At 41.0% G+C, this 24,394-nt stretch overlaps 2 protein-coding genes and 1 long non-coding RNA gene across 10 annotated transcripts in view; 2 read left to right on the forward strand and 1 right to left on the reverse strand.

Annotated features, from left to right (window-relative positions):
- MAP4K3 (mitogen-activated protein kinase kinase kinase kinase 3) overlaps positions 1 to 8,415 on the forward strand; it is a 65,336-nt gene extending 56,921 nt beyond the window's left edge. For all 8 annotated transcript variants that reach the window (XM_083733218.1, XM_083733217.1, XM_083733213.1 and 5 more), the window contains 6 exons: positions 1,112 to 1,283; positions 1,890 to 1,958; positions 2,047 to 2,139; positions 3,649 to 3,719; positions 4,608 to 4,663; positions 6,305 to 8,415. In XM_083733218.1, the coding sequence (XP_083589344.1) occupies positions 1,112 to 1,283; positions 1,890 to 1,958; positions 2,047 to 2,139; positions 3,649 to 3,719; positions 4,608 to 4,663; positions 6,305 to 6,392 (549 nt within the window). In that variant the 3' untranslated portion in view covers positions 6,393 to 8,415. The remainder of the gene's footprint in view (positions 1 to 1,111; positions 1,284 to 1,889; positions 1,959 to 2,046; positions 2,140 to 3,648; positions 3,720 to 4,607; positions 4,664 to 6,304) is intronic.
- On the reverse strand, positions 16 to 12,044 carry LOC310842102. Its single transcript, XR_014562864.1, has 3 exons — positions 11,967 to 12,044; positions 11,830 to 11,896; positions 16 to 156 (listed from the first exon to the last, which is right to left on the reverse strand). It is a non-coding gene; the product is annotated as an uncharacterized lncRNA (long non-coding RNA).
- Positions 12,045 to 12,102: 58 nt separating this feature from the next.
- SOS1 (SOS Ras/Rac guanine nucleotide exchange factor 1) overlaps positions 12,103 to 24,394 on the forward strand; it is a 41,244-nt gene continuing 28,952 nt past the window's right edge. The window contains exons 1-4 of the mRNA XM_083733075.1: positions 12,103 to 12,870; positions 21,351 to 21,476; positions 21,913 to 22,044; positions 23,245 to 23,409. Of these exons, the coding sequence (XP_083589201.1) occupies positions 12,784 to 12,870; positions 21,351 to 21,476; positions 21,913 to 22,044; positions 23,245 to 23,409 (510 nt within the window). The 5' untranslated portion in view covers positions 12,103 to 12,783. The remainder of the gene's footprint in view (positions 12,871 to 21,350; positions 21,477 to 21,912; positions 22,045 to 23,244; positions 23,410 to 24,394) is intronic.

The raw sequence follows: 24,394 nt of genomic DNA on the forward strand, positions 1-24,394 counted from the left end.
TCTCACAGCAGAAAATATTTTGTTGTATTCTATTAGCTTCCAGCCTGAAGAGTGAAAAGGATTCCTTGTTGTTGTTGTTGATTTGTCCACTTCTGTTCCAACTCTCTCGAAAACAACACAAAAACCAGGGGAGCCAATTAAGACCATAAACGCCACCTTAAAAACAAAACACAAGGATGAGATAAAATTAAAGCAGCTGTCTTTCTAAAAAGCAACCAGGAGATTCTTTGGAGCATCTTTTTGTGTAACTCATGCCAGACCCCAGGGCTGCAGCAGAAAAGAGCCTGCAACTAACCACCATTGAGATAATTTGAAGATCTGGCACACTGATTTAAAGAGGTGGAGGAACTTAATGCATTTCCTGGTATAAGATCAAGTGGCTTGTAGCTATTGTAATGTTTAAAGGCTTCTCAGTATCCTTTGACTAAGATCAAAAAAGGCTTTGCTCTTAGTCAAAGGATATTGGCACAGTGCTTCAGATAACTACAAGAAACACTTTTAGTAAGAATGGCAAAATCTGCATAAACCTTGTTTTAGTGATGCTTGTTTCACCTTTCTTAAAAGAGGCTTGAAGTCACCATACAATTGATGACCACATTATTTTATCCTGTTTTGATGTTGAAATAATAGTAGTGCTAAGGGTGACATTCCATCAGCACAATAGTTTTTCCCTGTGCAACAGAACATCTCCCTTCATATCCCCCCCCCCCCCACAATCTGTTATGGGGGTTTCCTCAGTCCTCGGGAGCATATTAAACATTAGGAAGAACTTCCTGACAGTAAGAGCTGTTCGACAGTGGAATTTGCTGCCAAGGAGTGTGGTGGAGTCTCCTTCTTTGGAGGTCTTTAAGCAGAGGCTTGACAACCATATGTCAGGAGTGCTCTGATGGTGTTTCCTGCTTGGCAGGGGGTTGGACTCGATGGCCCTTGTGGTCTCTTCCAACTCTATGATTCTATGATTCTATATTGGGGGCTGGGGGTGGGGGAGAAAGGAGGGCATCCACTTGTTTGTTATACTTGTGCATAGTTGAAGACTACCCAGTACTTTAATGGTATTATACAAACACCTCCATGTCTATTTTGTGGCTAACCAGTTTACTTCTTAATGTAGCACATAGACTTTCCTGTACCTTGTCCACTGAGATTGTTTGAGATGCTGGTAGTACCTGAGCAGGAATTCCCTCTGGTTTGTGTCGGTGTGAGTAAAGGGAAAGACTTCAACCAGGTGGTGAAGTTTGAAACAGTCAACCCAAATTCTACCTCTTCATGGTTTACAGAAACAGGTTTGTGTATCTTTCGATCACCTTTTCAAGTAGTTAGCTGTCTAACAGAACCATTGCCGTTAGCAGAACCATTACCAATTGCTACAGAGATTTTCTGTGAGGCCATGATGCAAAAGGTTAGCCATCGCTGCTATGGGGGGGGTGATTCTGACTGAGTCACTGGGGGAGAAATTATTTAACTATTTTGTTTTAAACAAATTATATATAGTTCTAATTCCATCAATGGTTGCTTTTTATATATTGTTTTTTCTTCTTTTATCTGTAAGCCATCTTGAGTTTTGTCAGGCAGGGTATAAATAAATAAATAAATTTTATTCATTCATTCATTCCCCCAAACAAGTCCCTGCCCCAGCACCACCCAGCACCACCTTTTGTTGTCTAGGGAAGACTTATGGGGAGCCAACCCAGTACCAAGTCTTCTAGGGAAGACTTATGGGGAGCCAACATAGTACCAAGCCAACCAGGATCATGGATTCCAAAAAGAAAAGAAAAAAGCCCTGTGCGGTGGCTTTCTTATACAAACAGAACAATTGAACTGGAGAGTGTTTGCCTTGAATTAATATTTACACATGAATGTCAACTAATCTTGTTTTGGTATTTTGGCAGATACTACACAGACAAACGTTGCGCATGTAACACAATTGGAGAGAGATACCATTTTAGTCTGTTTGGATTGTAAGTTACGTCTTTGACCTAGACATACATATTCTAGTAACATTCACGATGTAAGGAAAGCTGCTGAATTATGGTGTCTGTTTTTCAGGCTGCATAAAAATTGTAAATTTGCAAGGCAGATTAAAATCTAGTCGGAAACTGTCCTCGGAACTCACATTCGATTTCCAGATCGAAACAATAGGTATGTAAAGTTTAGTCTTAAAACTTTATCAGCTAGTTAACTCCTTGAGTATTTCACAACATGATGAAAATCTCATCATCATCATTGGGTTTGTAGGAGGCACAGACTATTTATTTTATGTATTTCTGAACAGTTGAGACAAATAATAAATTATCATTTTAAAAAGTTGTTTATTATTTTAAAACAATGGAAGATCAAGAGCAAAGGCAAATATGTGACTGCAGCACTGTTTGCAAAAGTATCTATTGGATAAAATGCCAACGTTTTTCAGAATTCTAACATTTAAATATCTCTAGAAACAAGTAAATGTTTTACAGTAGTATCATGTACAGGAAATGATATCTGGAGTTTGCATGGATTTCCATTGTTAATTGCTGTCGGTTCTGAAACCATCCTTAGGCAATTTCCCTTACTAACTTTTGGAGTTAGGAATATTTTTTTAAAAAAACAAAAACATTAGCTGAATGCCTTAATTTCTGTGTTAACATTAAATAGCTATTGGGGTGTTAAATGTGAGGTTTTTACTGGGTTATGCTCCCTTAGATTCCCCTAGTCCCCTGGTTGTTGTGGGTCTCTCCCCCCAACCCCATTTCATTTTAAGAGGAATCCATTTTGTCACCTTGTGAGAGGACACCCAAGTCCTATTGAGATCAGTGAAATGTAAGCATGCAGGCACGTTCTTAAACACAGTGGCCCAGTTCAGATCATGATCTAACCTGATTTAGATAAGAGGTGGAAGCTGGATCCAGCTGGTGGGCCAGATCCTTGGTTCCATCATTCCTAGTGTACTGTACTGTTTTGACAGGTAGGTGGGCCTCAGCAGTCCTACTGACTTCCTCATGGTGATGTCCTAGGGATGTTGATGGTGACTAATGAGTGGAACCTGTGCCAGTCCTAATTAACTCCATGGGCCGAGGTTCCTTGTTGTTGGCTTGGGTGACCACAACTAAATTGTTGTTGTTGTTGTTGTTGTTGTTATACCCCACCCATCTGGTTGGGTTTCCCGGCTCCCAACAGATTAAAAACAGAATAAAACATCAAACATTAGAAACTTCCCTAAACAGGGCTGCCTTCAGATGTCTTCTAAAAGTAAGATAGTTGTTTATTTCCTTGCCATCTGATGGGTGGGCGTCTCACAGGACGGGCGCCACCACCGAGAATGCCCTCTGCCTGGTTCCCTGTAATCTCACTTCTCGCAGTGAGGGAACCACCAGAAGGCCCTCGGAGCTGGACCTCAGTTCCTGAGCCATGGAGAGATTCAGACCCACATGCAAAAGGAGAGTGAAACCTTTTTGCTTTCAGCTAAAAACAACATTGTCCGATACATATGAACTTGGGGAGTTGTCTGAACCAGACCTTCAATTTTAGTTGGGCTTAGGCATGTTGAACTCTTTTTGGACTGCACCTATTCAGATATGCATAAATTCAATGCAGTTTAGGTGTAAATAAGCATGTGCACTTGGCTGCAGTCTGTAAAAAAAGCTAATTCAAATGGTCTTTTTCTTCCAGTTTGCCTACAAGATAGTGTTCTGGCTTTCTGGAAACATGGAATGCAAGGCAGGAGTTTTCGATCAAACGAGGTAAATATTGCAGGGTAGAATAATAATAAAAAAGTTCTGTTCCTTTAAATTGCCTTGAAAAATAAAGGCAAGATTATGTGAAATTATGTGAAAAAATGAAATATTAATTATGGAAACAAATAGAAGTTTCCATAATTAATATTTCATTTTTTCACATAATTTCATAAAATACAATGGTTTGTCTGTAAGTACTTGGGTTGCTCCGAAAGAAATGGCTAATGTATGGCACATTAATCAGAGGAATAGCTGGAAATTCCTGGTACCTTGCTCAGCTTATCTGTAAACTCTCTCAAATCCCCTCTGCCATCTGAATAGGGGTGATAATAGAGAGGTATAATAGAGGGCATATTTTAATAATTGCTTCAAGCTGTGTAAAACACTTGGAGCATGTAAATTTCTACATAGCACTTTTCCTTTAGTAGTTCTACTAAAGAGAGGCACTCCTTAGCCGACTGATTTTTAAATTTGTCAGTGTCTTCAAACACTAGTTTCTGGTTAGAGTAAATTTATGTAAAGCTGCCAAAAGGAAGGATTGCAAATATATTCAAAACTCAATAAAAGAAGACAGTGAAACCATCATAACTACAGTAGGGCAAAGGTGTATCTCAGTCTTCTCCCCTTGTTCTCCAATGTGCCAGAAAATGCTATTCTGCTGCCAAATCTCCTAACTGTTGGATCAGCTGTTGGTCCCACACAGGCCAGGAATTCCCTGGTTGGTGGCTGCTTCTATGTCTCTCACAGCCCCCGCCCTTGTGGCAGATGCAGGAGGGGCTGGGGGCAGGGCAGGGAGCAAAGATATAAACATGCTATCCTCTCAGTTTTGTCTTAAGCCTTGATTATATCAGACACTTAAAACTCCACTAAGTATTTGTTTGGCTTTTCAAACAGATCACACAGGAAATTTCCGACAGTACAAGAATATTCAGACTCCTTGGCTCTGACAGGTATGATAACATATTGAAACAAGAGTGGAAACGGTTCAAGTGGGGAGGGAGTAGGGCCTGGTATTGTTTTCAATTTCTTGTTTTGTTTTTAACTTTCTGTGATTTTATTCTTTGGTTTTATGTTTTCATATTGTTAACTGCTGTGATATATATTTTATGATACAGCAGTGAGTGAGTGTGTGTGTTCATAGGACATGGGTGGCGCTGCGGTCTAAACCACTGAGCTTCGTGGTCAGTGGTTTAAAAGCCTGTGACGGAGTGCGCTTCCATTGCTCTGTCCCAGCTCCTGCCAACCTAGCAGTTTGAAAGCACACCAGTGCAAGTAGATAAGTAGGCATCACTGCAGCAGGAAGGTAAACAGCATTCCTGTGCGCTCTGGTTTCCGTCACGGTTTTCCATTGCACCAGAAGTAGTTTAGTCATACTGGCTACATGACTCGGAATGCTGTCTGTGGACAAACGCCGGCTCCCTCGGCCTGAAAGCTTGATGAGCACCGCAAATCCATAGTCGCCTTTGACTGGACTTAACCGTCCAGGGGTCCTATACATTTACCTATGTTCATAAATAAATACATTGACCATGCAGCTCAGGGCCAGCACCAGGGGTTAGCCTAATAGGACAACTGTTGAGGGGGCACTGCCCCAGAAAAGTAGTAAGAGCCACCAGCTACTCACTTTCTTGCCCTTTCCCTCTGGGCTATGAAAATTGGACCTGAGGTAACCAGTTCCCACCATCACCCAGAGGAAGAGGGTAGGGAGCGGCTGTGAACGCAGAGCTTTGCTGCCATTGCCATTTACACACTTGTAAATGACAATTTACAATTTACACACTTGTCCACAACCAATCCTGGTTGTGGATTGGAGGTGGTGGAGCAGGTGCTGAGGAGAAGCCCTCCATCAGAGGGGTTTTTCTAAAAATAATTTTTATTGAATAATTTTGTTACAAAAAACAATACAGCCATACTACCACTAAATATAACTAAGAAATAAAAATTACATACATCAATATTTAGTTTGTTATTTGTTATTTACCGTCTTATTTCCTCCGAAACATTGCATACAACAACACACATATGTGCAGACACCCACACCTGCACACAAAATGATAATAATGAAAGTAAATATTTTCCCCCTTTTATCTTCCAAAATCCTTTCTTCAACTTTGACTTCCTGTCAAGTCCCTTTGCATATATTTAAATCTTACATTTAAATGTACACAAAACAATAAACCTTTCTGTATAATTTTTCTAATACATTCTGAAAACATAATAAATCCTTAATTGTTGTCCACCTCCTTTTAGTTCCTTTATCACTCGAATGCTAGCACGGAGTCAAAACTATTATTGTATTTTTGAACGTATCTTCTATAACCATCCCATTTTTCCGCAAATTTTTGCTTTGAGTTTCCTCTGAGTTTACTAGTCAGTTGAGCTGTCTCCACCAAGTCCTGTAATTTGATTTGCCAATCTGTAATTTTTGTAGCCTCATGGCTCCATCAGAGGGTTTCTTGACGATGTGCTCTGCTCACCTCCCCCCTGCCAGGAGCCTAGCCCCAATTTGATTTATAAGTAGTGGATTAACGTATTCCTTTTTTTTCCTTCTTCTTCTTCTACTCCGCCCACCCACCTATCCCACCCTTCAGAGTTGTGGTACTGGAAAGTAGGCCAACCGACAACCCGACAGCCAACAGCAATCTATACATCTTAGCAGGCCATGAAAATAGTTACTGAGAAGCAATATGCATGGCGATTGAATCATGAACAGAGAAACACTACTGCTTCAACACTTTAGGATGGCTGAAATTGCACAAAAGCTGCAGTACCCCAACTTCAGTTGCTTTGTAATTTATTGTGATGTATGGGAGAGTGAGTGCCTGAATGATATGGACACGGTTAGCACATTAATACCACAAAAGTGCTTGATTCACCATTATGTAATCTTTGTACATATGCAGAATTTTTTTTTCAGTGAAATGTATTGCTGAAAGCCTCTCTTGAGTTTATGTAGATAGTGGTCAAATGTCTTATCTGTATAAATGTAAAAAAGCTGAGGACATAAAATTGCATTTGGGGTACTATTTTAAGGACTCTTCAAGAATTGGATGCTAGCGATAAACACAGCACATTTAATAACACTATTGTATTTTATTATGTAATTTACTAATACAAATAAACCTTACCTTTTTAGACATTGTAACCAAGACTGCAATCCTATTACGATCTTGTTTTTAATTATATGCAAGTACACTGGTGTTTTTGGTTGCACAAAGTATTAATATGTGATGTATTTAGTCACAAACGTAAGCTGTGACATTGTGAATATGATTCGGGCGTTATAATTTTAGGAGTTTGGGGTAGTTTTCTTTGTGAAACCAGCCAGTTGAACACCTGTATTTTTATATTTAAGGAAAATTCTTTAATTATTTTCTGTGCTTGGGGGCGGGGGAGTACATATTTTGGAATGGGAATAAATCCTGAATAGTGGTACCTTGCCGTAATTCTAAATGTCTGCAATGGTAAAATTAGCATTATTATGAGTCTTTGTTAACCAGTGCTGCTCATATCATGCAAAAAACAACAACAACAGATTACAGCATTCTACATCATGGAAGTGGTTGAAATACTTTGGGATGGATCCAAATAGCCACCTGCAAAAGTATCCTGTTCCGTACTTGCAAAATATTCCTTAGCACTTGCATTAAGATGAAGGTGTGCATTTTCCTCATTAAGATGTTGATAACTGACTTGGAAGGACAGAACGAGTTCACATCCACACCGAATTGCCAATGTACCCATTTGGAGCTGCAGAGCTGTTCTGCGGTTCTTATAGGATAACTTTGTACCATAGGATCCCATACCGGTTCCTTATTTCCTTACATGGTGGGATTGTGTAGGTTTTCCAAGCTCTGTTCCAGGGAACCCCAGAATCCCTTGGAACACTTTGCAGGGGTCTTCTCCCTGAGATGATCGGTAATAGTGGAAAGCATTCCTGAAGGACAGCATGCTTACCCCTACTGATTTTCCCCCTTGCCATGAGCAGTTGCAGAGTCTGTAAGATGGGCAGCACTAAGGCCCATTCAGTGTGCCTAGCAAGCAACCGTGTGTTCACTGAGTGTGCAACACATACAATGCCCAAAAATCCTTTGCAAACATGCAGAGCTTCATCAGCGCACAAGCTGATTTCTCTCAAGGCAGGAAGCTTGAACATACAGAATAGCTGTTCTAAATAGAAAAAAAGAGTTGTTGAATGGAATAATTGTCTTAATTTGGCCTGTTTGGGGCTTTTTTGCTTTAATTTTTTTTAATGGCCTTATTTTCACTTTTTTTTAATGTCTTAACACCCGGCCAAATGATTTAGTTACTACCTCACGCAAATGATTTAAATGGTTTTTATTACACATCACAGGAATTTTAGTTTTGAGGAAACCTATTTTAGATTTTTCCCCCCCAGTGCAGTATGTAAATGCCAAGTTTGAGAAAAATGCACATACTGGCGCTTTTTTAAAAAAAATAAGTTCTTTATACTGTGATATAGACTAAGAACAAAACTACATTAAGAAGTGATTTATGGTCTGTATTGATGTTGTTAATGCTTTTGAATATTTCATAATGTATATAATGTAAAATAAACTTTTTTTAACATGTTTGTTGTACAAGTGGATTATCATCTGCACTAATTTTCTGATCGGGGGAAGGTTTTCTTAACTGAAATCAGTTTTGATTCCAATAAAAATGTAGAAAGAATAAAAATTAAGATGACTTTAGTTACTTTGACTTTTACATTACACTCTATATAAAATAAATGTTAAGAACACATTAATAAACACATTTGGGGAAGATTTAAGTTATAATTAACCAATAGCTTCTTAGTAAATCTTGAATTTACTTCCTTCTTTGAATACCTTCTTTTGATTCAAACAAAACTGGTTATTAATTTTATTTATTTATTTGATTTCAGTATCACCCTTCATCTGAAGATAACCGGGTGGTTTAAAATATAAAAACACAAAAATAATTATTATTTCTGAGAACCTCCATTATCCCCTGTGGGTTGAATCCAGAATGTCCCTTTTGTGAACAGAAGTTCTTGTTTTTGTAGAAGAGGCCCAAAATTGGTGGAGGTTCCCACAGGGGAGGGTCCAGCAACCTTCTGAAGCAGCTTTCCAAAGGGCTTCCAGGGGAAGAGGAATTGGTGAAAACTACGCACACAAACACATTTCCTCCAGCCTGTTTGGGTATAGAGGTTTTTGAGGAAAACTATTAAAGGATCCCTTGAGAAATTAATACCAGTTCATGTTAACCAATCTTGCAATAATAATCAATTTGAGCAAATGTCCACCATTAACTAGTACAGGGGGTGCGTTAACAATACTTGGATATTTCTGTGGCACCTACGCAATGCACAAGTGTAATTTCCCCCTGTACTTGTCACATTTTTTTTTTTAGCGTCTCATCCCCCAAATTTTAAACCAGGATCTTGGAAATGGTTCCAGTCAGATTTTCAGTATGCTTTGATTGCTCTTTCCAAAGTGAACATAAAAGCAGAGTTTGCATAAGATGCACAAGTAGTTTTGACTTATATCCAGAAGTGCACCTATTTCACGGCGCTAACGAAAGTTGCTTCACAATCAAAACGAAGCATAAACAGCCACTATGAAACGAAGCTACAGCAATTGCTGGTATTGCAGGTAACATATGCTAAACTCAAAGCTAAGAAGTGGATATTCTGTGCAGGGTCCACTGGAATAAACAGAACTTGCTCCCAAGACTTCAAAGGCCCCAAACTAGAAATGACAGCGCCACAAACTGCTGTATTTCTGTAAAGCAGAAAGGGAAAGCCAGTCCTGTTTCCAATGCCTTTCTCCTTGAAATTGCTTCTCCCTGAGAGAAACACACACACAGGGTTTCCAGTTACCCTGCTAGCCAGTATGTACACACTTCCCAAGTCTGAGCAGATCCCATATGAGGAGAGTGGAAAGATGTGACAGGCTTGCACCCCAGCCTACAAACAAGATCTTTGGCGATCACTCGTAGCTGAGTAAGATTGTCTTCCATAAACATGGTTTTAACAATGAGTCCGTAAGTGACTGTGGAGGCCAATTCTTCTGGATCCTTCCACAGTGGGGACATTGGTTTCTGGGTGGGAATTGATCACGGTGTGAATTTGCCAAGCATGCCTTCCTCTTAGCAAGTTTCTCCCTTGCGTCCTGAGCTCGAATGTCTTCAAAGCCCATGACACCTTTGGAGCACTCGCAGGCCAGTGTTCCCCAGTTGTCATTTTTTAAGATTTGCCTTGAGACAGTCTTTAAACCTCTTTTGTTGACCGCCAGCATTACACTTTCCATTTTTAAGTTTGGAATAGAGTAGTTGCTTTGGAAGATGATCATCAGGCATCCGCACAACATGACCAGTCCAGCAAAGTTGATGTTGAAGAATCATTGCTTCAACACTGGTGATCTTTGCCTCTTCCAGTACACTGATATTAGTTCGCCTGTCTTCCCAAGTGATGTGTAAAATTTTTCAGAGACACTGCTGATGGAATCTTTTGAGGAGTTGGAGATGGCGTTTATAAGTGGTCCATGTTTCACAAGCATATAGTAAGGTGGTAGTACAATAGCTTTGTAAACAAGCATTTTGCTTTCCCTGCGAATGTCCTGGTCCTCAAACACACTGCACTTCAGTCGGGAGAAAGCTGCACTCGCAGAGCTCAGGTGATGCTGGATTTCAGCCCTTGTGGAAAGATAACTGCCTAGGTAGAAGTGATTGACATTTTCCAATGTTACACCATTGAGTTGGATTTGTGGCGCTGCAGGGGGGTTATTTTGTACTTGTTGGTGCAGCACTTGGGGTTTTTGGATGTTGAGTGGTAAGAGGGTCCCTGCAATGCATTGGGGTGACACCAAATGGGAGCCCCTCAGGGTCACTATGAGGGCAAGGGTACTCTCCCGCCTTCGCACCTCCTGCAGGCACAGCACTGGGCACAGTTGTCAGGAGGGTTAGATTGGCTCTGACACAGTGCCCCTTCCCACTGCCTCGCCCCAGGGCGTTTGGAAGGCAAGAGGGTATCACAGCCTCACTGACCGCTACTGTGTGTGCTGCCGCACAGAGTGAGAGTAATATTTGCGTTCCTTGTAGAAGTTGCCAAATACTTCTCCGAGTAGGTGGATAATCTAAAACCAGCTATAAGTGTGGCAGAACCTATCCAAACAGATACTGTACTGCTAAACATTCCTGCAGCATAGTGACAGCACGAGGCCTCAGACTTTGACAGCTGCACCCTGACATCAACGGAGGTGGAGGAAATAGTTTTCAGAGCACAAAACATAATCGGACAGACACATACGCAGCGTTTCCCCACAGGCTTCCTGCCCCTCTCTGCGCTTATGACAAGAACATACAGTCAGACAAGGGCACCACCATGAGGCTGCTCTTGACAAGGCCACAGAGATTGTGACAGGAGATGTGAAATACATCTGCAAAACACAGTGAAATCTCCAAGCTAAAGCCTAAATGTAATTTGTGCCATTTTGCTAGATGCCTTCCTCAACTGATCAAAGAGGAGACAAAGCAAATTGGGTGAAAGGCAAAAAGTTTTCCTTTGGTGGATAAAAGTTCTCGACACAAGTGAAAAATGTGTGTCATCTGCCTGTCCCCTTTTTTGCCCTCAGCAAACACTATACAGTGGTACCTCAGGTTAAGTACTTAATTCGTTCTGGAGGTCCGTACTTACCAGAAACTGTTCTTAACCTGAAGCACCACTTTAGCTAATGGGGCCTCCTGCTGCCGCAGTGCCGCCGGAGCACGATTTCTGTTCTCATCCTGAAGCAAAGTTCTTAACCTGAAGCACTATTTCTGGCTTAGCGTAGTCTGTAACCTGAAGTGTATGTAACCTGAAGCGTATGTAACCCGAGGTACCGCTGGACAGCAGTGTGGCACTAAAGGTACAGCACTGTATTAAAATACTATTGATATTTAGAAAGTAACATTTTATATTCATACATTATAAGTTTTAGAAGTTTATGACAACACCCCAAGCCACTTGAATAATAAAGCGTATAAATAAAAAGACCAAGTCTCCTAATGTCATTTGTACATCGTAAAAAAAGCATAATAAATTTGCAATAATATCTACAACATATGATTGGTTATTAGTGGTCAGTGTACAAACCTTTGGTTTAAATAAGCGGAGTGGGTTAAATAAAAACAGCAAGTGGAAACAGGATAGAACTGCTCGGCTCTGTTTTGTTTATAAAGCTTCTTCCTATCTAAGGAACAGTGGGCTTCTCGCAGGCGAGCGCAGCTCACCTGTCCTCCTCTCCGCAGGGGGCGCTGTGGAAATGATCCGTCTCTTCCTCTCTCTCTCTTTCCCCCACAATTGAAAACACCTCCTCCCCAAGCGGATTGAGAAAGACTTGTTGCGCTGCGTCGCGCGAGGTGTTCCGACTTTCACTTCCGCCCTGAAGAGGAAGGGGCGGGGGAAGTGGGGAAAGGCAACGCCGAGCCGGATCGACTTCCAGAGAATAAGGTTGCGGGAAGCGAAGAAAAGGGGAGGAGAGCTTGGAGGCGACCCGATCTGCGCACGCCCCGTCGGCCTTTGCGCCGACTGCGCACGCGCCGGCGGTTGTAACCGTCAGGGCAAGGGAAGAGCAGCCCCCACCCCCACCCCGCTCGCGCCGCCCGAGAATTCAAAGCCGCGCTCGGGACCCTGCCCCTCCCTCCCCTCAGCAACCGTCACTTTCCTGCCGTTGCCGGGCAGGGCTTCCCCTCGGTCGCCCTTTCGGCCGCCCTCTGCCCCGCTCGCCGCGTCCTGTCAGGGCGAGGGAAAGGATGCCCGGCGGTGCCTTGTCCCAGGCCAGCCCCGGCGCTGAGTGAGGGAAGGCCGGGCCGGGCGGCGAGCGAGCGGGCAAGGGATGTCGCCGCCGCCCCCCGGCGCTGGGTCCCTCCGTCGCCGCCGCCGCTGCCACCACCCCTGGCGGCTCCCGCTGCTGCTGCCTCTGCCCTCCTCCGGTTCCGGGTGTCGCCCGCCGCCGCCGCTCCGGGCCCCGGAGCACCGCCGAGCGGCTCGGCCCCAGCAGTGACTGCCGCCGCTTCCCCTCACAGGGCGCGGGACGGCGCGGGCAGGATGCAGGCGCCGCCGCTGCAGTACGAGTTCTTCAGCGAGGAAAACGCGCCCAAGTGGCGGGGGCTGCTCGTGCCAGCCCTGAAGAAGGTGAGGAAGGGGCGCTGGGGGGGGGGGGGCGGATCCAGAAGGGGTGGGAAGGCTGCTCGTTTTATAGGGGTAAATTCGCAAATGCCCAAGGTTTGCTACGTGTTGACATCCACGTGTCATTGGTGACAGCCCCAGGTGAGGACAAATACGTGTGTAAGCGCGCGTGTGTCCCGAATTTGGACGTAACGCAAGGGGATGCCGACAGGCATGTGTGATAACTGGCAGTGCTCCAGTACTCCGACTTTCACATAATCGGTTTGGGGATAGTCAGTGTTTTCATGCGCCTATGTTGACATCCTGCAAACCTGTCTGCTGTGCTCGTGGGTGTCGGTATACTCATTATTCTTCATTAGATTTATATACCGCCCTTCATCATAAGATCTCAGGGCAGTTTGCAGAATAAAATACAAGGTAATGTATGAAGCTCGCAGGGTGACCTTGGGCCTTTCGCTGTCTCTCAGCCTAACCAACCTCACAGGGTTGCTGTGAAGATAAATTGGAGAGGGAGAAGAGCCATATATGCCACTATGTGTTGGAAGGAAGGTGAGATATAAATATAATCAATAAGCGACTGCCGGTAGAACACTTGGGGTAGATAGCTGGTTTTCCACTTCCCAACATGGTCCTATAGGATAGCTACTAAATGATCTGAACTTTAAGTACCAGATACATGTGCACATGACTTCGAGCAACAACAAAAATATAGCAGTGATATTCTTTAGGAGAGCTGTAGGTGTGATTATCACTTTGCTCCCAAATGGAAGATGGGCAGCGTTTTAAATAGTTCAGATGATACTGAATATTACACAAATATATTAATGTGGCATGACAGGTTTTTGAGTTGGTCTTTAATTTAGACTGGAATGTTATGAGTCCTTCAGATATATCTGCCTCACTGAAGAAAATTATGTTATTTGCTGTTGTATTATATTCCAGTATAGTTGCTACCAATATGTGTTTCTTGACAATTAGAGTTAAGTGATGAAAGTCCTGCTCCATCAGAATCTGTATTGAGCTTGATTAGTTTTTAAACATTATTGACTGATGGCTGGTGCATAGAATTTAATAGGATAAAGGTGGTATTTGTTTTTGCTAGATCTGTGTTGCAATTTGTTGTTTAATTTGTTCCCTGGCTGCTTGTGCAGATAACCACTTTTTAAAACACAAGCTAGGTTTACTTTGTTACCTGAACATGGTTCATTTTATCTTGTGAGGTTGGTAACATTTTAACCCATACATAATATCTAGGTGCACTGAACAATTATTACTCACAACTTTGAGAAGCCTGCTTTCTTTATCCTAGGGCAATATTCTAATGATTGGTCTACCAGCCCTAAAATACATGGGCTGTGCTTTATACACATCATGCACCAGTATTTTGAAGCTGGAATAATGCATAAGTGTGTTTGTGTAACTTGAAAACTTGCTTTTCTGATTTTCTCAAAAAGATTTATTAGCCTCATTTATTTTTAAAGCAGGGGCATATTGAAGTTATTCTGAAGCTGTTGTCAAACAAATTTTGTCGTTGTTGTTTAGTTGTGTCCGACTCTTCATGACCCCATGGACCATTGCACGCCAGGCACTCCTGTCCTCCACTGCCTCCCGCAATTTGGTCAAACTCATGCTGGTAGCTTCGAGAACACTGTCCAACCATCTCGTCCTCTGTCGTCCCCTTCTCCTTGTGCCCTCAATCTTACCCAACATCACGGTCTTTTTCAGGGAGTCTTCTCTTCTCATGAGGTGGCCAAAGTATTGGAGCCTCAGTTTCAGGATCTGTCCTTCCAGTGAGCACTCAGGGCTGATTTAAAAAATGAGGATGTCAGGAACTTGGTGGGGAAAAGAGGACTGAGGAAACTTGGTTCAGAGTGTAAAGTAGGGTTGCTGTATTTCAAAAAAGTAAGTTGTTGAGCTTACTTAGACAAACCCCATTGTTCCTGAGATTATTATTTTTACCAAAACGCCAGAAAAAAGTGATTTCTCAGTTTACATGCCGAAAATCTAGGACAAAACGGTGCCTTCCGGAAATTCCCCCTAGACGTCACTTCCACCTTTGAAATCCCAGTAATGTCCTGGACATATGGCAGCCCTAGATGAAGTGACTAGAGATTCTTGCAGTGCAATTCTTTACATGCCTTTACTTATTTGCTGGTAATTTGGTGCATGGGACAGTATTAATTAGCTGCAGCTGATGCTGCATTGAAGTAGGCAAGCTGGACTCTGTGTATACTGAAGATGTGATTCAGGATGGGGAGAGAGAGCCAGGCATGCTGCAGGCAGAGGACTTTCCAGTGATGGGCCAATGCTGGTAGGAGTCACCTCAGAGAATTATGGTACCCCTTTGGTGTCTTTCCTTTGAAAAACCATTGAGAACTAAGGACCTCACCCACATGAAAGTGACAGATAGATGATGGAAGGACCCTGAGGGAAAAGCAAGTGAGATTATGGGTCAGTAAATGAAAGCTCCCAGGTGAAAGGTGGTAGCAGCATTCAAAATTCACCGGGTGCATTTTGCACCTGGCTATCGGCCAGTTGTGACCAAGTGAAGATACCCGGACGTCACCAGGATTGTACCTGATGTTTCCACTATCTTGAGGTGCATGCCTGGGGATCCTTGGATCTTGACTGTTTTCACACACTAGCAACATATCCAGTAGAATTCTATCTGTTATATTTTATCTGTGCTATCAGAATGAATTTAAGGAACCAAAATGTTGTATTGAAAAATACAACTTTCAAGCTGTCTGGCCCCTAAAAGACAACTAGACATTCTGTTTTGGCAAATAAGATGTCTACCTTCCATTGATTTTTTTTGAATCCACCTATATTAAAGTATAAAGCCAGATGTAACTTTTCAAATTTTCTAATCATGTTCTCTTCTAACTTCCCTTACTGAAGGTTAATTCCTCCTTGTCTTTTCAGAACAGCACAATGGTTAATTCTACCCATAATTAACTTTAACTACTACTTGCAAACTCTCTTTTAACCTTGGTTTTATTTAAACTCTGTTAGCTTTAAACTAAAGTTAGTGTTAACATCAGTTTAGAGATAACTGGGTAATTAGGTGTTGAAGAGATTTCACTAGCCTGTTCCATACTCCCAATCCCCTAGCCATGGATAGGAGATCAGGGGTGTTACATTTGGAGTGGCTTTAGCGAGAACTTTCTAGAACTACTTTAAGGTAAAAAGAAGTTTATTTTTAAAATGTTCACACATATTGACCATACTTGCTTTAAATTTTCTATTACTGCAGTCACAGTTAAAAATTAATGTGGTTACAGTTTTGATAACAATAAATACTCGTAAGTTTTAAGGCCTTAATAGACGTTTGATTACAACATTACATTTTGTTTGAGACAAAAAGATTACAGATTTATGCTGTGTTGTGTTTTGTGTTCCTGAAAGATTATTTTTTTTATTGTATTTATCACACTTTCTTCATTGAAGTACGGACCTGGGTTAAGCACTTAAGAACCAGTGATTTGCAGTGTGATTTAAACAGGGTTTGGGTTATATCAATGCATTTTTAGTGCTTAACCCTGGGTCAGTAACCCAGGGAGTATAAAATACAGTTTTCAAGTGCCCAGTGCATTATACTTGTTAAGTTGTATTCTAGTCTAAAATATCTGCTAACTTCATTTTACTTGGGACATACATACTTCAGATTTCAGTGGACATCTAGCTTTGCTATGTAGTGGGACTGATTACTTACTAGTTGTCTGGGGAAAATAGTTTTATAATATCCGTATATGTAGTGGCATTTTTCAGACCAACATTTTTTGTTAGTCCTATTATTTGTGTACACAGTAATGTGTTTTATCCTGTAAAAAGAGTGGACAATATATCCAATGTTAGTTATACTTAGAATATTTTCATTGAAATAATTGGACTTAAGTTCTGAAATTCATTGACTTTGATGGGTCTGCTCTGAGTATGGCATAATTGGATACCACCCAATATAAGTAAGGTTTAATTTCACTATTTTTGAGGTAGAATGACAGCTGTTAAATATATGCCCTCAAAATCCTTTAATAAAAACTGAAATATGGAGTGCTAGACAACATTGTTCTGTCTACAAAATTTTTAAAAAGAAAACAGTGCCATGTTTCAGGTGGCTTAAGATGATAAAATACCCTTCTCCAACTTGGCACACTCTGAATGTTTTGGACTGCAACCCCCATCGTCTCCAGTGGACATCTGGAAGACACCAAGTAGAGGGGTGCTATAAGACTTGCATGAGCACAGCTTAGACTTCATGTATAAATGTCACCTGTTGCATTTTATTAGGTTGACTGTATGCCTAGCAAATGTGTAATTCTAATTTTATCTGTAATACAGTGGTCTTGATGACTAACTAACATGTAGTGTTGCATTTAACTTTGCTGTTGAAATTGTTTTATAGAGTAACCTTGGTTCTGGCTGGAAATTGTGAATTAAAAATGGCCCCCTCTACATTTAGAAATCTAAAATAAACTTGTTGGAGAGGCTAATACTTTCAGAAAGCAGCCTATGCTGATATCTGTATTCACATCTGTATCTATTTCATATATGTATTTAGGCTACTACCTGCTCTTCTGGCATGATTGCTTTTAATTGGCTACCATATTGCCATCACAAACATATCCACGCAGTTGTCTCCTTTTATTACCAGAATGGTGCCATTCTGACTAGAAACAGCAACAACAGTGTGATCCTGCTCGTATTTACTCAAGCATAAAATCTCACAGAGATCAAACTTACTGCCTAGAAATATGTTTAGGATTACAGCCTAATTCAGTGAGACTGAATTATAGATATTCTAAGTGGCAGACCAATTTTTTTTTAAAAGCAGAAAAATCAGGTCTTCATGTTTGGGCAAAGGGCCCAAATAAAGAAAAAACTCAGGAAGGGAGCAAGAAGTGAAACCTAAAACTGGTGTGAGCCTGTTTTAACTGTAAGTGGATTCCTATTGGAATAATCTTAGTGTAGATCTCTTAGTAGTGCACTACTTTGATTTCTTATTTGGCAGGCACGAAATGTTGCTTGCCTTGCCAGGTATAGAGCTAAATCTGTAAACATATACTAAAATAAGATCTTAATGGGGGTGAGAGGAGATTTTAGCTTGCAGTGAAGTTTTCAGAGACAGGTCCTTGAAACATATATTCACACAAAACATACAAATTCCTTACCAACAGTTGGATACCATTTTTGTATTAACTTTTGTTCTGCTGAAATTAATACTTCTTTGCCATGGGGTGCATTCATGCATGCCTTTTTCTTTGTACTATTTATGTTTGTAAAACAGCATCAAGTCAATTTCCATCTGAGAATTACAGCAGTATTACAAGTGGATGTTTTCTGTAACAATGAGTAAATTATTGGATGTAATACATAAACATACGTGCTCCTGGGAAGGTTTATTAGGCCAGGTGTCACCAGATATGTATGCACATGTATTATTACTTCCACACTTTATACATTTGCTGTAGGCAGCACTTTTGTAAGACCAGTGTTTTCTGTAGTGGTTGTAATGTGTAGCACTGCTTTTAGATAACAGGATTTCTATTACCTGGAAAGGAAATATTGTGCTTCAGTTTAGGAAATATTTGCTTCTTAAGCTAAAACTAATTTCACCATTTTTAGAGGTCATAATAGCACCTGTGACAAAGTGCATCATGGACATTGTCCTCCTGGTTCTCTTGTTTGGGGAACATTACATGTTGGATAATAAAGGATAACCAATTATGAGTGCAAAACAGTCTACTTCAATGCAGTGAGATTGCATTAATAATAATAATAATAATTTATTATTTATACCCCGCCCATCTGGCTGGGCCTCCCCAGCCACTCTGGGCGGCTTCCATAAAAACCAAAAATACAGTAAAATATCACACGTTAAAAACTTCCCTGAACAGGGCTGCCTTAAGATGTCTTCTGAATGTCAGGTAGTTGTTTATCGCTTTGACATCTGCTGGAAGGGCGTTCCACAGGGTGGGCGCCACTACCAAGAAGGCCCTCTGCCTGGTTCCCTGTAGCTTTGCTTCTCGCAATGAGGGAACCGGCAGAAGACCAAGTACAGTATTGTAGTCACTTCAAGCCTAAAACCATCAGGAACAAACAGTCTTTTAATATGTAGCAGTGACAATGTATCTTATTTTTCCTTAATTCCAGACATTTGGGGGGAGTTTGTGTTGAAAACACGAAGTACACAATGTGCTTTTAACTTCCACATGGCAATCAGTACAGAGATTCGCCCTTCTCTTATGTGGGTTTCACCCTTAGGAAAAGGGTCTCCTTTAGTGTTTGGAATTAGAGGCTCTTTTCCTCAGGCTTCTAGCTATTTAGAGAGGCAACCTCTGTTTTGATTGCAGTGGAGAAGAAAGACACCTCTTCACCTTGTGCATTGTCTTCCTTGTAATAATGGGTTCAAACTCTGCCATTAGTAATTGGGAAAAGAGCAACATGTTGATGGAGTTTAGGGGTCTAGACATTTTGGCTGGGCTTGATAGCCAGTCCTTCCTTTGGATCCCAATTAAGTTAGTTGCACTTAGTTAAGTCATGACTAATGTGCCCTACTGGTTTTAGTTAATTTAGTTTGGATCCAGCCCATTGTTTGTAGTACCTAGTGATTTTTCACTTCCTCACTCCTAAGAGCAAAAGTCAAAGCAGTATTTTTATACCAACTGTCCAGGAGTTGGTTTTGCAGACCCCTTATTGTAGGTGTTGTTTATAGCAAGCAGCCCCTCTCTTACAGGCCATGACACTGTTGGATTCTAACACAATATGCAGTGTTGCTTCACTCAACACTTACTTAACTTACGGAATTAGCCAGCATCCAAAATTAAACCAGCATCAGTCTTTTTTGTGACTCAAGGGCGCCATCTAGTGACCATGTTCAGCCCAGCACATGGAGGGAGGAATGAGCCACATCGGCTCCAGCGGATGCAGCTTGTTCCTCCCACCAGGCGCTGGTGGCAGAGGGAGTCCCTCCACCACCAGCACCCAGCTCACCGAGGGAGTCATGTGCAGGCAAGTTCCACCCGCGATACACCACCAAGTGAAGGCGCTATTGCACTCTGGTTCCCAATCCGTTCCTGGGCAATGTATCAATACATTGGTATCATTTGCAAATTTGATGAGCATCCCCTCAGTTCCTTCATCTAAGTCATTTATAAACAACAACAACAGGCTTTGGGCAGAATCCTGCGGCACTACCACTTGTCACTTTTTCCCCAGTATGACAAGGAACCATTAAGTACTCTTTGGGTTCAGTCAGTCAACCAGCTACAAATCCACCTAACAGTTACCTCGTTCAACCCACATTTTACCAGCTTCCTCACAAGAATATCATTCCACAGGGAGGGTGCCATTACCAAGAAGGCCTTCTGCCTGTTTCCCTGTAACTTAACTTCTCACAGTGAGGGAACCATCAGAAGGCTTTTGGAGCTGGACTTTCATGTCTGGGCTGAATAATGGGGATGGAGACACTCCTTCACATATACAGGGCCAAATCTGTTTAGGGTGTTCCCCTCAGTTAAGAGAAAACAGGAGTGGATGGTTACAAACAGCAAACAGAAGCGTCTCATCTCTTCCCCTTTGCATGTCTAGAGAGGGGTAGGAATGCACAAGCTCAGATTGCACCTGCTCATTCAGTAAGATGGTTTGTCATTAGGTCTAAATCAGGCCATTCTGTGACTCCTCTTCTCGCTTCTCTCTTCTGCATAAAGTGAATGCACACAAAGTAAAAGATCAGCTAACATGTAGAAAGAGCTTTGGCTTGTTTCAGTTTGCACAGACCTTCAGTTTTGACATCCATGAGACTCAAAATGAAACTTGATAATTGAAGCTAAGTATCTTTTAGACAATGGCCTTGTTAGCATGTAATGATAAGTCAGACTTCTGGCGTATATTGGTTTATTGTGTAAACAAACAGCATGCTGGTGTACAGTACTCCTCCCTGGTGCAAGTAGAGTAAACAAACCAAGAAGCTGGTGCTTCCTGTTATGTTTGAATCAGAGTTTGTGGTTTATTTTTTCCAAACAAGTAAAGTGACTAGCCAACCTTGCTGATCATGGCTTCTCCAGATGATGATCCTTCATTCAAACATAGTTTGAAGCCAAGGCTTCCTGGTTTGTTTATCTGGTTTGCACCTGGAGAGGAGCCATCGGGCTGTATGCAGCAGCACAGTGGCTTCCCAGTTTCACACCCCACACCCACACTCATTACCCACTTGAAAATTGCTGAGTGACAACATGGACCACTTAATGATTTGTAGCAATTGTACTGTGCCAGATGCTATACGAATTGTATAGAATTCAAATTGTAATGCAATAAAAGGAGAGACAGGAGAATTTTTGTTGCTGCTACTGGCACAGTTGGATCTCACCCAGTTTCATATTTTAAAAGCAAAGTATATACTTGGTTTTTTGTGTTCAAAGTCTTGTAAGATGCTCTTGAGAACTTTTGTATGATATGCGCATTTGTTTATTTTATGTTGAATGTAGGTTCAGATGCAAGTCCACCCTAAGCTGTCATCTACTGAAGATGCTTTGCAGTATGTTGAGGAGTTAATACTGCAGTTGCTGAACATGTTATGCCAAGCTCAGCCAAGAAGCTTCCTGGATGTAGAGGTACAAGAAGAGTTTGTAGCTATTTATGCACTACTGTTATTTGATGATGATGATATATTATTAATTCATTCATTCATCACTGGATTATTAACCGTTTGTTTTGTTTACCATATTGTATTAACTTATTTGATTCTTCTATGTCTTTTATTATTACCTTATTCTGATACCTCGTGAACTGTTTTGTGTACAAATATATTGTGGGAAAGCAGCATATAAATTAATTAATAATAATAAAACACCTTTTATTGTGAGGTGTTAAGTTTGGAAAATTATTAGCAAATATATAGATTTGTTATTAATGTCTCTGTTCTTACACAAATTAATAATGTTTTCGTAACCAAACTAGATATCTTTCAGTGACTTAAGATATTGTAAAAAAAAAAAAAAATGTTATGTGCTGATTATATATTTAGCTGCAATTCCTATTTTTTAAAAGGATCGTGTACAAAAAAGCTTTCCCCATCCTATTGATAAGTGGGCAATAGCTGATGCACAGTCTGCAATTGAAAAGAGGAAGCGAAGAAATCCATTATTTCTCCCAGTAGAAAAAATTCACCCATTGTTAAAAGTAAGTATTCTAAATTTAGTGTAAAATATGTTGCAAAATTAACAGAATATACCCATTTGTTCTTCAAAGCTGAATTACTTCCTATAAAGAACAGATTTTTAAAAACCACTGTACCTAGATTTCACTCAAATCTATAAATCTTATTAAAGTAATCTCTGATCCTAGCTAGTAACAGATCTAACTAGAATTCAATAAATCTTAGCTGGTGTAATTAGTCAGAATTTGACTGCCACAATCTAACACTTCCCTTGACTTGGAAGCAATACCTGCTTGATCAGACCACGGGCATCCAGTCCAGCACTTTGTTCTTATAGTGACCAACCAGCTGTCTGTAGGAAGCCTGCAAGCAGAACCTGAGCACAACAGCATTCTCACTACTTGCAGATCCCAGCAACTGGTATTCAGAGGCATAAGCGTTAATATTGGTCTCATATTTTAAAGCCTTCCAGGTTGGTGGGGATCACTACTACTTGTTGGAGTGAATTCCATAGTTTATATAGACTTTCTTTTGTCTCTCATGAATCTTCCGACATTCAGCTTGATTGGGTATCCCCAACTTCTAGCATTTTGAGAAGCAAAAGTTAGAGAAAATTGTTTCTTTGTCTCCACACCATGGACAAATTTGTATGCCTCTGTCCTGTCCCCTCTTACTCATCTTTTAACTAAAAGCCCCAAATGTTGTAATCTTTCCTGAAAGCAAATTTGCTCCACCTTATTGATCATTTTTGTTGCCTTTTCTGAACCTTTTCCAGCTCTACAATATCATTTTTTACGCGAGGCAACCTTTTTGACATGAGGCAACACAGTATTCCAAGTTATACAAACATAGATTTGTATAACAGTATTATGATATGTTTTATGTTCATTATCTTTCCTAATGATCCCCAGCATTATATTTTCACGTATTACAACTGCAGAACACAGGGCTGGATACAAGTCTAAGATAATTGTTGTGCAATTTGACTAACAAGAAATATATTTAAGTTACTTTGTGTGGTGTTAACAATTATGATGTTCCTGTCACCAGTAACTCAACATTTCAGCAAAAACATTATTGTTAGAACTACATTGTTGTTAGCTGTCTAAAAATGACCTTGCTTATATGACACAGGAGCAAATTGGTGTAGATGTTTAAAAGCATGAATTTATTAGGTGCATTTGTGTAACCCAACATACTAGAATAAGTTATCTCTCTTTCAGGAAGTTCTGGGCTATAAAGTTGACCACCAAGTATCTGTTTACATAGTGGCAGTATTAGAATACATTTCTGCAGATATCTTAAAGTTGGTTGGGAACTATGTACGGAATATTAGACATGATGAAATTACAAAACAAGACATCAAGGTGGCAATGTGTGCTGATAAGGTAGGTAGAATTTATATTTGTAATTACTAAATGTTTTAGATCCAGAAGAGTCCTTCCACAAACAACATGGGTCCATAAACAGAAGGGGCTTTGATCTTGCATGAGTGGAAGGGGGAAAATGATATACAGCCATACCTTGGATCTTGAACGACTTGCAAGACGAACGTTTTGGGTCCCGAACGCCGCAAATTTGGAAGTGATTGTTCCGGTTTGCAAACTTTCTTTGGAACCTGAACATCCATAGCAACTTCCATGGCTTCTGATTGGCTGCAGGAACTTCCTGCTGCCAATCGGAAGCCATGCTTTGGTTTCCAAACCATTTTGGAAGTCGAATGGACTTCCGGAACGGATTCCATTTGACTTCCAAGGTACCACTGTACAGGTAACTCACATCTTACTTTTATTTTACTTAAGCTATTGCATAAGTGAGGCAGAATATATAGAGAATGGAGGAACCCCCCCCCCCCATTTATTTATCCCCCCCCCAACTGTAATTGTGGGCTTACCCAACTTTGGGAAAGAATCAGGGGGGCTTTGGGACACTGCCAGAGCCTTTGCACATCTTCCCCAAATCTGTGTAAGCAGCCCTCCACCTAGTGGGGTGGGGTGGTTCCCAGAGTTCCTGGCTTTATGTGTTTATGCCTGGAACCCTGGAACCGAACCTTTGTGTAAGATGCAAGTTACCTGTACTCTGTGGTCTGCCATCTCTCATGCTGTTCTGCAGTATCCTCAAGCTGTTTAGAGCAGATTTTCAAGAGGCTGCAAGAGAACGGGTAATTAGTCAGAAGTTGCCTCCTTTGCCCCTTTATTGTTTCAGTTATTAATGGTATTAGCATACTGATTAATGGTTATGAATGGAGCTCAATAATAGATACAATAATAGATATTAAACCATTATCTGGTCAAGAAGAGAATATGTTCCATTTTCTATACAGTGGTGCCTCACAAGACGAAATTAATTCGTTCCGCAAGTTTTTTCTTCTTG

The sequence above is a fragment of the Podarcis gaigeae genome (genome assembly GCF_964106915.1).
Source record: "Podarcis gaigeae genome assembly, chromosome: 3".
In the NCBI taxonomy this organism is placed as follows: Eukaryota; Metazoa; Chordata; class Lepidosauria; order Squamata; family Lacertidae; genus Podarcis; species Podarcis gaigeae.